General features: G+C 46.0%; 1 protein-coding gene across 2 annotated transcripts in view; it reads left to right on the forward strand.

Moving 5' to 3' along the window:
• LOC146182466 (dihydropyrimidinase-like) overlaps window positions 1–14,068 on the forward strand; it is a 202,459-nt gene that overhangs the window by 178,516 nt on the left and 9,875 nt on the right. For both annotated transcript variants that reach the window (XM_084577592.1, XM_084577593.1), the window contains 5 exons: window positions 880–953; window positions 2,489–2,599; window positions 5,398–5,565; window positions 11,659–11,801; window positions 13,389–13,735. In XM_084577592.1, the coding sequence (XP_084433718.1) occupies window positions 880–953; window positions 2,489–2,599; window positions 5,398–5,565; window positions 11,659–11,801; window positions 13,389–13,735 (843 nt within the window). The remainder of the gene's footprint in view (window positions 1–879; window positions 954–2,488; window positions 2,600–5,397; window positions 5,566–11,658; window positions 11,802–13,388; window positions 13,736–14,068) is intronic.

Consider the following 14,068-nt stretch of genomic DNA (forward strand, 5'->3'; position numbering starts at 1 on the left):
CTGCCGCCAGCTGTCCGGAATTTGTTTATTCGTTATGACTGTTTCCAGACCTTTTAACAACGTTTCCTTACTTTTTGGACCGAGTTCATTAATCAGCTTGATCGGAATTCCATCTATTCCTGTAGATGTGTTTTTAGGAATATTTTTTTCTGCCTTTTTCCAGTTTAGATTGGTCAGTTCTAAGCTGCTTTGTATTCTGCTACCTTGTGTTGCTTCCTGATTTGCGGAGATTACCCTATCGTCACTCTTAAATGACTCGGCTATAACTGATGTAATGTAGTTCACTGCGTTATCTCCCTTTAAACAATTTCCCGCGTTATCTTGAATCCGATCCTGCTTTCTTTGATTCTTCTTCCCTATCCAGCTTATATGGTTCCAGAATTTTCTTGCTCCGCCTCTAGAGGCATCGTGTATATCAGCCATCCAGCGATCGGTGGACTGTCTTATTTTACTTTGGACGAGGGCCTGCACTTGAAGTTTCTTTTGTCGATATGATTCCCATTTTTGGTCGATTACCTACCCGATGCCAGCGCCACGCTCGTGATTTTCCGCTCACAACACCGACGCCGGATTTTCCGGCGAATTTGGCCTTTAACGCTATCGCGTTAAGATAGAGACAAATATGAGAACGCATCGCAATTCCAGTGCGTGTTTCATGAGGACACACTTCGAGTAACACGAAAACTATTTTTGAACCTCTGGAGGACGCACTTCGAGTAACATGAAAACTTTGTGAACCCCCTAGAGGACACACTTTGAGTAACATGCAAACTCATTTTGAACCCCTTGAGGACAAATTTCGATTAATACAAAAATTCTTTTTGAACCCCTGGAAGACCCATTTCGAACAACACGAAAACTCTGTTTTCAAACTTGCAGGCAGGTGGGAAAGGACCTTTCCGTCCCTGGTGGCACTCGAACCATCGACGCAACTGGAATGTACGTCATGCCAGGTGAGAATGGTCCTCAATTTGATGTTTGCTGTATATACTAAAAGCTTTCCAGCTCTGTGCAGCTCCTCGTAACTCTTCGGGGCGGTCAAGGATGCGCATACAGTACACATTCAATAGTGCTGTCATTAGCAGGTGCCTAAAGTTATTTGGTATACAGTGGTGTACTATTACAGCTCTAAGTTTGTTCTAACCAAGCACTGACGCTCTTGAAATTAAAACAGCGTCAGGAGTTGGGCGATAGGGAGAGGAGAATTTGCCAGAACTTGGCACATTTCTCCATGATTAAAAAAAGGATAAGAGAACAGCTCAACGACAGATGTCAATAAGTGCTCACTCCGTCACATCTTGGGCCTTGTTGTACCCCTTATAAAATATGCCTGCGCTATCTGCAGGAGCAGACATATCTGCGGAATCGAACTTTAAACTGTTCATTTGTAGGCATGTCGTAATGTTTATAGGCAGCCCGTAGACTTCTATCAGGCCTTCAGATTACAACCGTCTCCAGGCTCTGTGCAGAAGACCTAGGTTTGACTTTAACAGTCTTGTCCCACATTTTGTAGACCTGTGTCTGTTAGCCTTAAAGTAGACAACCAACAGGTTTGTGACCTTGCAATTTAAGTTTATCTTCGTCCGCAAGCATTTACAGACTTTTCTATTATATCTTCAACAAACAGCTCCAGGCAATTCAGACAGATAAAAAAAATATAAAAAGCAGCAGCCTAGTCACGTAAGTTGGCCGAATTCGAACTATGTGCGAAGGATGTCGCGTTTCATTTCGCTTTCGGTGACAGGCAAGGTTAGGCTTAGGGCAGAGTTAGGTGCGGGCTGTGTACCTTATTGGTAGTGCACTATAAAGTTGTGGGACCACCTAAAGCGCCTTCAGAGGGCAATGCAATATCTGTGTGTTTAGTGAATGACAGCAAGGTCATGACCTACCTAAACGGCTGAATTTAAGGTGAACAACGATGTCTGATCGGGCAGCCCGTTTGTAGGACTATGCATCTCATCGCTTTGTTGTTTATTTCCCGACGATATCTAACGGTCGCATTCTATTTCCCCCACTTTTATTTCTTTTATTTTCAACACCTCTCTCATTCCGCCTTTCTCTCCACAATTGCTTTTCCCATGCAGAGTAGCATGTCAGCGAATCCCAAACGCCGGCTAAGCTATCTGCTTTTCATTAAAAAGCTCTATCTGTCCCTTTAGACCTCATCCAGAGTGGGTCCATAGACAGTGCCTCGCTGAAGTAAGCTGAGCGTTGGTGAGGATAAGGTGTGAATCCGCGCCTAGCATGTGTGTTTGTTCAGACCCGCTCAGCGGTCGCACATTTTTAATAAACTCCAGGGCAAATGTCCTCATGTGTACACCATTCGCGAACTGCGACGAGAAACAGAGTGAATAAAAGCTTCCAGGCACGGCTCTAACGTCCACCGCTACCGGGCTTACGAGAGAGATCTTTCTCCTGCTGTGTCGTAGTCGTAGGCAGGTTTGATGATGATGATAAGCCAGGGCAAACTGGTTGCCTTCTTTGCCAGGCGGCATCGATTGCCACGTCCACTTCGAGTTCTACTTCATGGGTACGCGCACTGCCGACGACTTCTACACCGGCAGCAAGGCGGCGCTGGCTGGCGGAACCACCATGATCAGTGAGTGCATCCTTCTTTTTATTTATTTCCAGCTTGTTATTCAATCGCAGACTGCATGTACCTCATTCTTCCGGCGTAGCGACATTAATTCGCTTAGCAGTGATTGAATGTTACGGATTAACATGAAAACGTAAGTTTCGTTTTCTTACGTTACACCAAGGTACTGGTAAAGGCTCGTTTATTCGAAATAGTGGGAACGAACTGCACGAATAAGCTACGGACAAAAGGGAGAACAACGCGAGCGCTGGCAACTGCTGTATATTTATGTATTGCGTGTCTTTCGAATAAAAAGAAATACGCGGGACTTTAGCGACTAAGGTAGTGAAAGGCGAAAGGCTGAATGCCGCATTCTACTGCGCAACTGGTACTAATTAGTGATTAATTAATAAATATTAATTGGTCAGTGAGTTGATAATTACTATTTAATCTATCAGTTATTAATTAAATAATTAATGAATGAATTGCTTAATTAGTCATAATTAATTAGTAATTAATTTGTAATTGATCATGTTTTACATATGGCCATATAAGGCACGCATTTGCGCATACAGTGGGGGTGCTCCGTGATTGGTCGAGACCTCTATGACGTCATCCCGCCTCAGCCAATCAGAGCCGCCCCTCAAATGCGGGACACGTTTTGTCCACGACAGCACGAGCCTTTAAAGGCTTTCGCCTTAAAAGCAGTTATTAATCAGCTCTCGCGTTGCCACCTTCAATGCTCTTAGCGCTCTTCGTATTCATTAGATTCCTTTGCTTTGCTAGCTGTCTTTCCTGAGCTTTCCTGCCGTTAGTGCACCTCAAGATATGAATTGAAGGTGGTTTTGACGCGTCTTTCGCGATGAGTAGACACGACATCATTGTGACCTCCGCTAAGCCAGCCGCAGCATATCACCTTGCTAAAATAAAGGGGTAACTGCTCATTAGCATCCGTGTAAGGTGAGGTTTGATAATGAGTAAATATTCTCTTATTCCAGATATTACACGATTATTGTGAATATACCCTAAATACGCTGAAATAACATCTTGCTTGCTCCTTCCTTCCACGCTATCACGTCAAAATCGTGAATTTTTTTTGTGAATCAAGCTGTTTTATGAAACTACCACATAAAAGGCAGGAATAGAGTGAAGACGGAATAATGAATTTTTGTTTGAATTATGTTAACATCCCTCGTTCTAGGCTGAGCTGTTTTGCTTTCATCTCAAACAAGCAGTCATTTCTATTGCGCTATACTTGCTGGGAATTAGTTTGTAGGCTGCCGAAGCGACAGAACAGCTCTGTTTTCCACGCATGTGGTTCGTCGGAGTTAGTGTTTTTTTTTTTTTTTTTTGTAATGCCGCAAACCGAAAGAGAAGACAGGTTAAAACAAATGAACGTGCAGTGCTTTCCAAAGTGAGTCGTGCCCAGATTAAAAATTCCAGGAGGTACTTGCGTGTTGTTAAGATCGGGCTCGGTAACCAGGCGTCTCTGCAGAATGTGAAAGACGAGGCTATGAAGGAGCCAGGCAGCATTCAGGGATAAAAGAAAAACGCGGAAACTTGTATGTGGTGACACTTGCTTGCCAAATATTAAAACTAGTTGTTCAAGCGAGGCGATCACGTGAGCGAATGAAGTGTCGCCCGGTAAACAGTAAGTAAACCCCACCTGCAAACCTGAGTGAGTCGTCACAGGAGTGCCGGATAAGGCGATAAGTCCAAGGATCAGGTGCTCAATAATAAACCTATAAAGCCGAAAACTCATCAAAGAAGGAAAACGCAAGCATTCATACGCAAAGCACAAGCGTACATCACCTTCTCGAAATCAAAGTCCACTTCGAGTTTACCAGTCTGGTGAAGCTCTTGCCGGCTAAGCCAAATGCCATCTTTCTTTGGCTGTTAGTGCGAGTGGCGATGTCGTTTGGCGTCCTTCCAATGAAACTTCGTTTGCCTGAAGCTGCCTCGCGTTGTTCAGTTGGGGAGGCGATTCAAGCAGTTTGGCCACTTTTTGGTCCCATGGCAGAGACTGCATGCTGGTACGCGATAGTTAATTACAAAATGACCGACTAAGAACTCGGGCAAACTCCTTATTGGCTGAACTTCTGTCCCCAAACAGAAAACAACTCCGCGGCAGTCGCTCTCTGAATATCCCTCAATCTTGACTAACTTTTCAGATAAGATAATTGTTTCAGATTAGGTGCACCATGCCGCGGCGGCTTAGTAGTAAGAGCTCAATCCCTGCCCCGGCGGCCGCGTTTCGATGGAGATGTTCATGGAACCCGTGTACCTTGAAGCCATTTATTATCTCGATTTCTTACGCTAGTTAGTTGACTGCAATTGGACGATACACTCGTCATCAAGGTGTGGAATAATGCCTAAGGGGTCACGTGTTTCTGCTACGCAAAAACTTTGACGCAGTGCCCCATATGTTTGCATCCAAATTAGGCAAAGTAAACACTAGCGAGCTCAAGCAAAGGTACGATTGTTGCGCTCACACTATCCGCGATCCGCTACCGTTATCCGTCACCGCACGTTTCACTGCGCATGCCCAGATCACTTTGATGCCGATAGATGGCGCCACATACTGGATGTCAGCACATAGACCTGCCGCATTGCAACCAATCAGCTTGTGTGCCCCGCCCACGAGCGGTAGAGGGTCACGGTAGCAGATCGCGGATCACGGTATGCTAAATCTCTCTAATACCTCGTACCGCACGCTAACCATACGCTAGATCAGCTGGCGGTGAAACTCGTCCCATGTTTTGAGTGTGCGTTGTCGTTGTATTGCGATTCGCCAGACACCGACTTTTCTTGCTCGTTCGCAGTTGACTTCGTGACCAAGAAATCTTCCCACATGACGCTGCTTGAAGCCTACGAGGATTACCGAAGCAGGGCCGATGAGCGCATCTGCTGCGACTACGGTCTTTCGGTTATTCTCGATGACTATAACGAGAACGTCTTCAAGGAGATGGAAACGCTCACGAAGGAGAAAGGTATGCTTGCTTGCTTCTTTTGGCAAAGTCTATGACGTCGCTGTTTTGGGAGGGTGTCGTAACGGGAATGCCACTGTGGAATCATGTGACTATTTTGTAAATCGCCACATCACCTGTAGTCTATCGCGCCGTTGTTTTTTACGTGTGTGTCTCTGTCGTATTCTACGATTGTGTCATCAAAACGCTGAGACAAAAAATAGGTAAAGACTGACCAAAAAGGCGATGAAATGAAATGTCATGTTTGAGGGCCTCGTGTGTGTTCTGATAGCAAGTTCGGGCCAAAAACAGAAAAAAGTAATACTACCAAAGGTCAAAAAGCAAAATAAAAGCTGCGCAGGAATTCGAAGGTAATGATCTGCGTACGCGTAATCATTTGGGCTGTAGGTCATTATCTGCTTATTTACTTTCTAACGAAGTATTCATTAGTTCTTAGTTCATTACTGTTTTATTATTCACGCGATAGGTCTCTGGTAGTAACGGGGTGTGGATGAGCAGTAATGAACTATTAGCCCGTAAAGGGTGAACAACACTAATTAAGTGTTACCTAATTAAGTATAAAGAAATTTACTATAAACTAATTTACTATCATCTAATTAAGTAAAATACCTTTTACGCACTAATTATTCATATTTGTATTGTGCTGAATCTCCTATATAGATCTTCTGGCGCTCTGCGCATGTTACAGGGGTGGGAAAGCTGCGCCAGTTGCGGCCTTTTGAGACAAATACTGTTATCTGCGCCGTAGCTCTGGCGCCCTTTCCTGCGTTTCGTGGCGCCGTCGCCGTTGTCCCTCGTAACCAGTTGTCTGTAATTGTACATACATATCTTGCTCGAATTTTTTGCCTCAATCTTTCGAAAAGCTGGTACAGCTGATGAGCTGCGCTCAAATTTCACATTAGGAAGTAACGTATTTCACATTAGGAAGTAACGTAACCGTTGGCAATATTTTTTTCCCCGCTGCGGCTTCCAGGGGTGTCAGGACATTCTAAATGGTTTGCGACTGCTATTCCATTAGCACAGCACTCATTGCGTACGTTCAACTGGTGTGAATGTCCCGAAACTACAGAATTTCTGTGCGTCTTAACTGGCGGCCGGTTACCGCAGATTCCTTACTACGCTCACTCACTGCAGCGTTTCACAAATGTCACATCAGTTAAGTGGCTGATCTGTCGTGTAATCGACGTGTGATGCAATTCAAGAAAGCGGAACTTCGTTGGCACCGAAAACCAGTGTTGCGGCATTGTCGGATGAGATTTTGTGCAAAGTGGCACGTTATAGCGTCGGGCCACGGGGCAATCAACGAGCGGCGATGAACAGCGAACGCCGGGGAACATGTGCCAGGGCTGCGATCGTTTTCGATCGCTATATATGCCATGAGAGACGCGGCACCTGCGAACATCGCACGTACGCATGCGTTTTGCGGTCGTTTCTCAGGCTGCTTTAACCCTACACCAGTTTTATAAAATCTTGTCTCAATTCGGGTGCGTGGTCCAGCCTCACGTAAGACTGACGTCGGACGCTCGTTATTCCGGACACGGGCAGGCTCGTACTGGTTAATTTGGGCTAAGGTCGGGTCGATGTACGACCGGCGCAGACATAACACGCACTCGTCCGTGTTATGACAGGCACGACGATTTCAGTCCCCCACTTCCCCTACTTTGAGTCCTCTACATATGTTCTACTGTGCGAGAGTGTGACAGATGTTCGCCTATCCTTTACTATGAACTAACATACATTAAAAGCCCTCGTACAGTACCTGCATACAAACGATAGGTGATGTCCAAACAAGTTATAAATATCGTTATTTTCCAATTTTCCTTTCCGGTAAAACCAATCAAAAGAAATTTCTTCGCAATGTTTGTTGTGATATCAATCAAGGTGTGCATCTAAATTACGCTGAATTTTAATTTGTCAATTATAATGATGCCGTGCGAAATGCAGATACATAGCACCATACACTTCACTATCATCCGTTGGACGTATGCTTTTGAGGGAGGGCCGCTCCAGAGAGAAGGGAGCGCTGCGTGGGACAAGGCTTCCACGCCGTCCCACGGTTCCACACACTTTTGTTGTTGTGGCTGTAGGAAGAAGGAAAAGAAAATGCACGGGCCTGCTACTGGCTCTGTAGCTGAGCCACCTCCGCTGCCTCGTGTAGACAGAAGAGAAAATAGAGAAGGAAGAAAAGGAAGAGGGAGAGAAAGACGCGCGCCGCTACAACAACCGTCGTCCACCACCGAACCGGTTGCGTGTGCAATCACGGCCTACAACAGATAAAATTCGGTGGCTGGCTAGCCCCCGCCGTAAGCGGCAGTGACCTACCTGTCCCAGCCCCATCACGCACGTAAAAGACGTCCCGGCGCAGGTGGTCGAGGCGGCAAAATTTTGAAGCGCGTTTGAGCATTTGGAATCAAGTCTGTCATTGTGCTGCGGCGTCAGCGCAAGGCGTTTCTCCATTTGGCATGGCGGATGTATGCACGCTCGGGGAGCACTAGAACGCGTTGCCTCTCCTTGGATGTCATTGGATGTCACATTACTGTGATCTGGTACCCACACTATATGTATGAGGCTCAAATGTGAGGGAAGCAATGAAAGAAAGGTGTTTAATATTGGCGAATCCATATTCGAAGAAAGCGACGAGCACAATGAATAAGAGTCTGTAATTACAGCCACTGTTGGTGGGTCTGGTTTGCGCAGAGCAAGCACCACCGCCAGCAATTCCGCCTGGAAAATTCGGGTAAAATCCGTAAGACGGTCTGAAAAAGCCCAGTCTAAAAACGGACAGTATACTCCAACGCCGGCCTTTTCATCAAATTGTGAAGCAACAGTTGCTATCATTATGCAAACGGGAAGACTTTGTAAATTATCTTTTAATAATCCATTTAAAATTCGAGGTGATAAGTGTTTTGCATTATTTGGGAAAATGTCATCATAGACAATTTGAACCGAATATCCACTTACTTTTGTTGGAAGGATGTTAGAAAGGACTACGTGCAAACGTGGTAACAGATTTTGCACTGGTGCTACCTGCGGGGTATGAAACCGAGGCCATCTGACTCCAAGAAAGGAGGCTGGCTTGCAACAATAAATTGATAGAGAGCGATGGAATTGTGATTCATATATTTTTAGATACGTCTGGACAGTCAAGAATTGTAATCTAGCTAACAATGGTGGTATTCTGGCTTCACGATATAATACATTGCTAGCCACAAAGTTGAGGAGCCCAAGGCATAATCTAAGCGCTTCCCGCTCTAAAAGAACAAGCGGACGAATTTTGTAAGCAGGTGGACCAGAAAACAACACAGAGCCAAATTCTATAATTGGTCGGACATACATAACATAAATCATTAAAGGAGCGTCTCGCCGCATCCCAGACCTTGGATTGCTTAACCTAAGCAATATACCCACAGCACGAGCCCCTTTCGCTGCAACATGTTCAGTGTGATCCCTCCATGCCAGATGGTCATCGTAAATCACCCCTAGATACTTTCAAAGACTTAACTTGAAGAATCACTTCCCGCCTAAATGTTAGAGAAAGATTTACCGATCCTTAATTTGGAAAACAAGGAAAGCGCACTTTTTTACGCTTAATGTAAATCTTAAGTCACATAACCAATTCTGAAGGAAGCTTAGGTACGATTGCAGGCGCCTATTAAGGGATTGAATGTCAGGTGCAGCCGTAAAGAACGCGATGTCATCCGCACAGACATACGTGCGAACGTCTTGATTAGTGGGAATAGAACTCATTAGAATGTTAAAGAACACGGGCGAGAGAACTGGTTTTTTGATATCTGCCAGAATGCACACCATTCAATGAACAGTAAAATTATTTGTTTTGTAGGAATGTAGATATCCACTCACTTAAATATTGTGGAAAACGTAGAGTTTCTAATCTTTGCAATAAAATTCGGAACTCTACACTATCATCAGCCTTCTCTATATCGAGAGTCACCAATGCAGCAAGCATTTTCTTGCGCTGAGCAAGAAGAATTCGACTCTCAAGGTCGGTATGTGCATTCTATATTGAACATTTTGCGCGGAATCCGATCTGACAGGGACTAAGGATGTTTTCTTGTTGTACAAACTCGGTAACCCGTTGGAGTACGACCCTTTCAATTATTTTTACCAAATTTGATGTTAATGATATTGGTCTGATATCGTCGAAAGTATAGCCACCACCATTATGTTTCAGTAAAGGAATCACTTTGGCTAGTGTCCAGTCACCAGGTATCCAAGAATGAATATTTGAGTAATTTACCAACTCTAATAAGGAATTTGGAGACACCTCAAAGAGGATCTTTAACATTTTTGACGTTACTCCATCAGGGCCAGGAGCAGCAGCTGGTAATGTCATTACAATCGAAGAAAGCTCAGAAAATGTAATTTTAGGGACATCCTTAACCGTATCTACTGGGCCTACAAACATAGGGGATTTGGGAAGTGTTGACAAAAAACGCTTTTCTAAACCGTTAGCGATGTTTTCTACTGTTTTGAGAGCTTCTTTAGGAGTCAAAACACATGAGAGTAAATTTTCTGAGACAGGAATCTTTTTCCGTGCTTTTAAAAACCCGAAAAGTGCACGTTGGTTATTAGATACTGAAAGGTAATTGAAATGCTCAGTATCATAATTATATTTTGCTTGTGCGACTGTGCGTTTAAATGTAGCTGCAAAAAATTTATAATCATGCCAATTTTTGGGGCAGTGGTTGTGAAGAGCTCAGCTACAGAGCCAGTAGGCCCGTGCATTTTCTTTTCTTTCTTCCTACAGCCACAACAAAGATCTGCATCTGGAATTGCTCCGAAAAGAGCAGAAAACGTTGCTCTGCATGTGCTCCAGCCCTGCGATTGGAATTCACCATAAGCAGAGCAATGGAGCCAATGGAAGAAAATGTAGAAAGCGTCTTACGGAAAGCGATCGCTTTGAGAGTTATGCCAGAGAGAAACGTACGTTTATTATACGCCACGGCAAAAGGCTGCTTGTCCCTGCCTACAAAGCCGTAATTATGCGGTCCCTCACGAAGGTGACATCAACTCACATCAACTTCAGTTTTCTGGCAAAACTCGCATTACATGACGGTACGCGCCACAATCGCCAAGGCTTTCGATAATATTTGCAATGTTCCACTATATCATCGCAGAGTATGAGGACCTGGAAGGTAATTTGTGAAGAAGAAGAGTGCTTAAGAAGCTGCCTACTCAGTAGTAGTGCTTAAGACGTGATCGCACAGAACACAGTTTGCTATACTTAGAAAATTTGAATGGCCTTTATTGCAGCATTTGTGCATTCAAGCTTGGACAAATTACATTTTGTGAGCGCAGCAATTTCTAAAAGAGGCACAGGGATTTTAGGCTAACTTCGGCATCCTACACATTGCGAGATAAAATGAAAAAATGCCACCACCATATTTGCAGGTTCGATCGTTAAAGATTCCCAGGTGGTCGAAACTACTCCGTAGCCCTCCACTACGGTTCCTCTTTCTCTCTCCCTTTTCAATTTCAGTCCCACCTTCCTCCCTTCCCTTAAGGCGTGGTTCAAGTGTCCACAGAACAAGTGTGACAGATACTGCGCGTTTCCTCTCATTGAACCAATTATTATTATTAACGGAGAGACAACCCTGTGTTGGGTGCAATGTCAGCGCACGACACCACTACATGATAGTAGCGCACGAGAAGGCACAACAAGAGAATATTTTCTACCACACCATTCCATAAACCATCTTGAGAATTAAGACATATTTTCCGAATCCACCTGCAAAATATGTTGGCGAGCTTCGTTTCGAGATGAAGCGAAGATTGCGCCGATGGAGAGTTCCCTTTTGGGTATCGATTCTAAAAGGGATGGATTGGGTTGGGTTGTGGGGTTTAACGTCCCAAAGTGACTCAGGCTATGAGAGACGCCGTAGTGGAGGGCTCCGGAATTTTCGACCACCTGGGGATCTTTAACGTGCATTGACATCGCACAGCACACGGGCGCCTTGCTTTTCGTCTCCATCGAAAAGCGGCCGCCGAGGCTGGGATTCGATCCCGCGTCCTTGGGAACAGTGGTCGAGCGGATTTCCCTCATCTTGTTTACAACTATTGTACCTTTTCGCGCAGGCGTGAACGCCTTCAAGATGTTCATGGCCTACAAGGGCATGTTGATGATGGATGACCACAAGCTCATCCAGGCATTCAAGGCATGCAGCAAGCTGGGAGCGTTGGCTCGAGTGCATGCCGAGAACGGGGACATCATCTGCGAGGTAAGTGCACTGCTTGACGCTTCACGTTGCGTTCAGCCAGTCCTATATGCAGTCGGAGACAACTCAGGAATACAGCAACAAGATTTTCCTCGGAGTCCCTCCAGAAGGCCTCCCATGCTGCTTCAATATCTGGAGAGTCATTGGCAGGACGAGGCGTGTTCTGGGAAAGAACCATGCAGAAGCGATTAGACACATATGATCTTCACGGACAGGAAAATCCATCTCCCTTTAGAACTGAGGCTTGGAACGAACGGCAATAAGTTGGAAGGGCATTACCCTCGACATCACGATTCTCGGCTAACGTGATCGGCTGGTATGCCTCCTTTAAGGGGAATTAGTAGCTGCCTTCTTGAGATGCATCCGCCTACGCTGTTCAGCCCCGCCGCAGGGGCTCAGGGGTCAGAGCGCGCTCGGCTGCTGAACCCCAGGACGCAGGATCGAATCCCGGCCGCGGCAGCCGCTCTTCGTTGGAGGCGAAAAGCAAGGCGCCCGTGTGCTGTGCGATGTCAGTGCACGTTAAAGAACCCCAGGTGGTCAAAATTTCCGGAGCCCTCCACTACGGCGTCTCTCATAACCTGAGTAGCTTTTGAACGTATCACATAACCCAAACCGACTACGCTGTTCATACGCATGGTGATCGAGTTCCCGTTCGTATAGACGACTGAACTGTTTTTGGCAACAGCGCAGTTAGCTGGAGTTCGCACAATAACGGCCGATCGCCCACGACAGCCGCCAGTATTTTGTACAGTGCGCCAGCGCGTGCGTTGTGAACAGTTTGCCTGGACGCAGAGCTATTGCGGAGGCCCGCCCGATGTGCCGAGTGCTAGTGACCTAAGACATTTGCAGGTGGGCTTCAAGCAAATTACTGTATACTGTACCATAGTGTATATATTTCTTTTATTTTTACCTACTCTGTTCTTTCTCCCTATCGCTCACCTCTTTGATTTCCTCTACCTTTTCCTCGCTATCCCTTTATTTCCGCCGCCCCAGTTCAGGTGCTTCAGATATCAAATAGCAGATACCGGGGCTGGCAAACATCTTTTCTTTCCTTTTGTATGTACAATAAATAACCACTACCACCACCACCTGGATTGTAGCTCTGGGAGACTTTGACCCAGTCTGGTCAGTAAACCTTGAAGTCGAGCTTTTTTTTTTTAACAAGAAGTTGGAGGCCCTCAGACAAAAATGGGGGGGGGGGGGGGGGGGGGTAAGCATGACTTCCACCTAGTGACAGAGAGAAAGCTGTGCTGCAGCAATAGCAATGTCAGTGCAGGTCGAAGATGCCCAGGTGGTCGAAATTACTCCGTAGCTCTCCACTGCAGCTTCTCTTTCTTTCCACTTTCAATCCCACCTTCCTCCCTTCCCTTACGCCGATGTTCAAGTGTTCACAAAAAAGTTGGTTGATTTGTGAGCTTTAACGTCCCAAAGCGACTCCGGCTATGAGAGAAGCCGTAGTGGAGGACTCCGAAAATTTCGACCACCTGGGGTTCTTCGATGAGCACTTGTGACAGATACCGTGCCTTTCATTTCTTGTGAACGAATTATTAGTATTATAATCACTTAGCCACCGGGACCTGCTCTTTCCAGAATCAGGGCAAGTTGCTCTGCATGGAAGTGACTGGCCCGGAAGGTCACCTCTACAGTCGCGAGGAGGAGGTCGAGGCTGAGGCGACGCACCGTGCCATCGTGTTGGCCAACCAGGTGAACTGCCCGCTGTACGTGGTGCACGTCATGAGCCGCAGCGCAGCCGAGATGATCCTGCGGAAGCGCGCCCAGGGCTGCGTAGTGTTCGGCGAGCCCATTACAGCAGGGCTGGCCACCGACGGCACCCACTACTTCAATCGCTGCTGGAGGCACGCTGCTGGACACGTGCTATCCCCACCGCTGAGGCCGGACCCAACCACCAGGGGGTACCTCATGGATCTGCTCGCCAGGTATTTATCGGGGAGCGACAGCTGCTAAGGGAATATTTGCTTTTGAAGCGAAAGCTTCACTACGCAATGTAAAGCCTAGGTCTCCGTACGCAGGAATATGACCTTCAAGTGAGCCAAAGGTGAAACCACGAAACACTTGTGGCGTCGCTATTGTGTCGCACCCCGTGGTAATAAAGGTCAGAGGTCAAAGCGTTGAAATATGACGATCTAATGTTCTGTGTCACGTTGTGAATGAGTATATAAAGAGATGCTGCATCATGGAACAGAGGAGAGAGAAGCGAATGATGCTATCGCGTATACAAAGCATAACCGTAGCTGAACCAGCAGCAATTT

This window comes from Amblyomma maculatum, chromosome 8 (genome assembly GCF_055883805.1).
Source record: "Amblyomma maculatum isolate TAMU_Amacu chromosome 8, ASM5588380v1, whole genome shotgun sequence".
NCBI lineage: Eukaryota > Metazoa > Arthropoda > Arachnida > Ixodida > Ixodidae > Amblyomma > Amblyomma maculatum.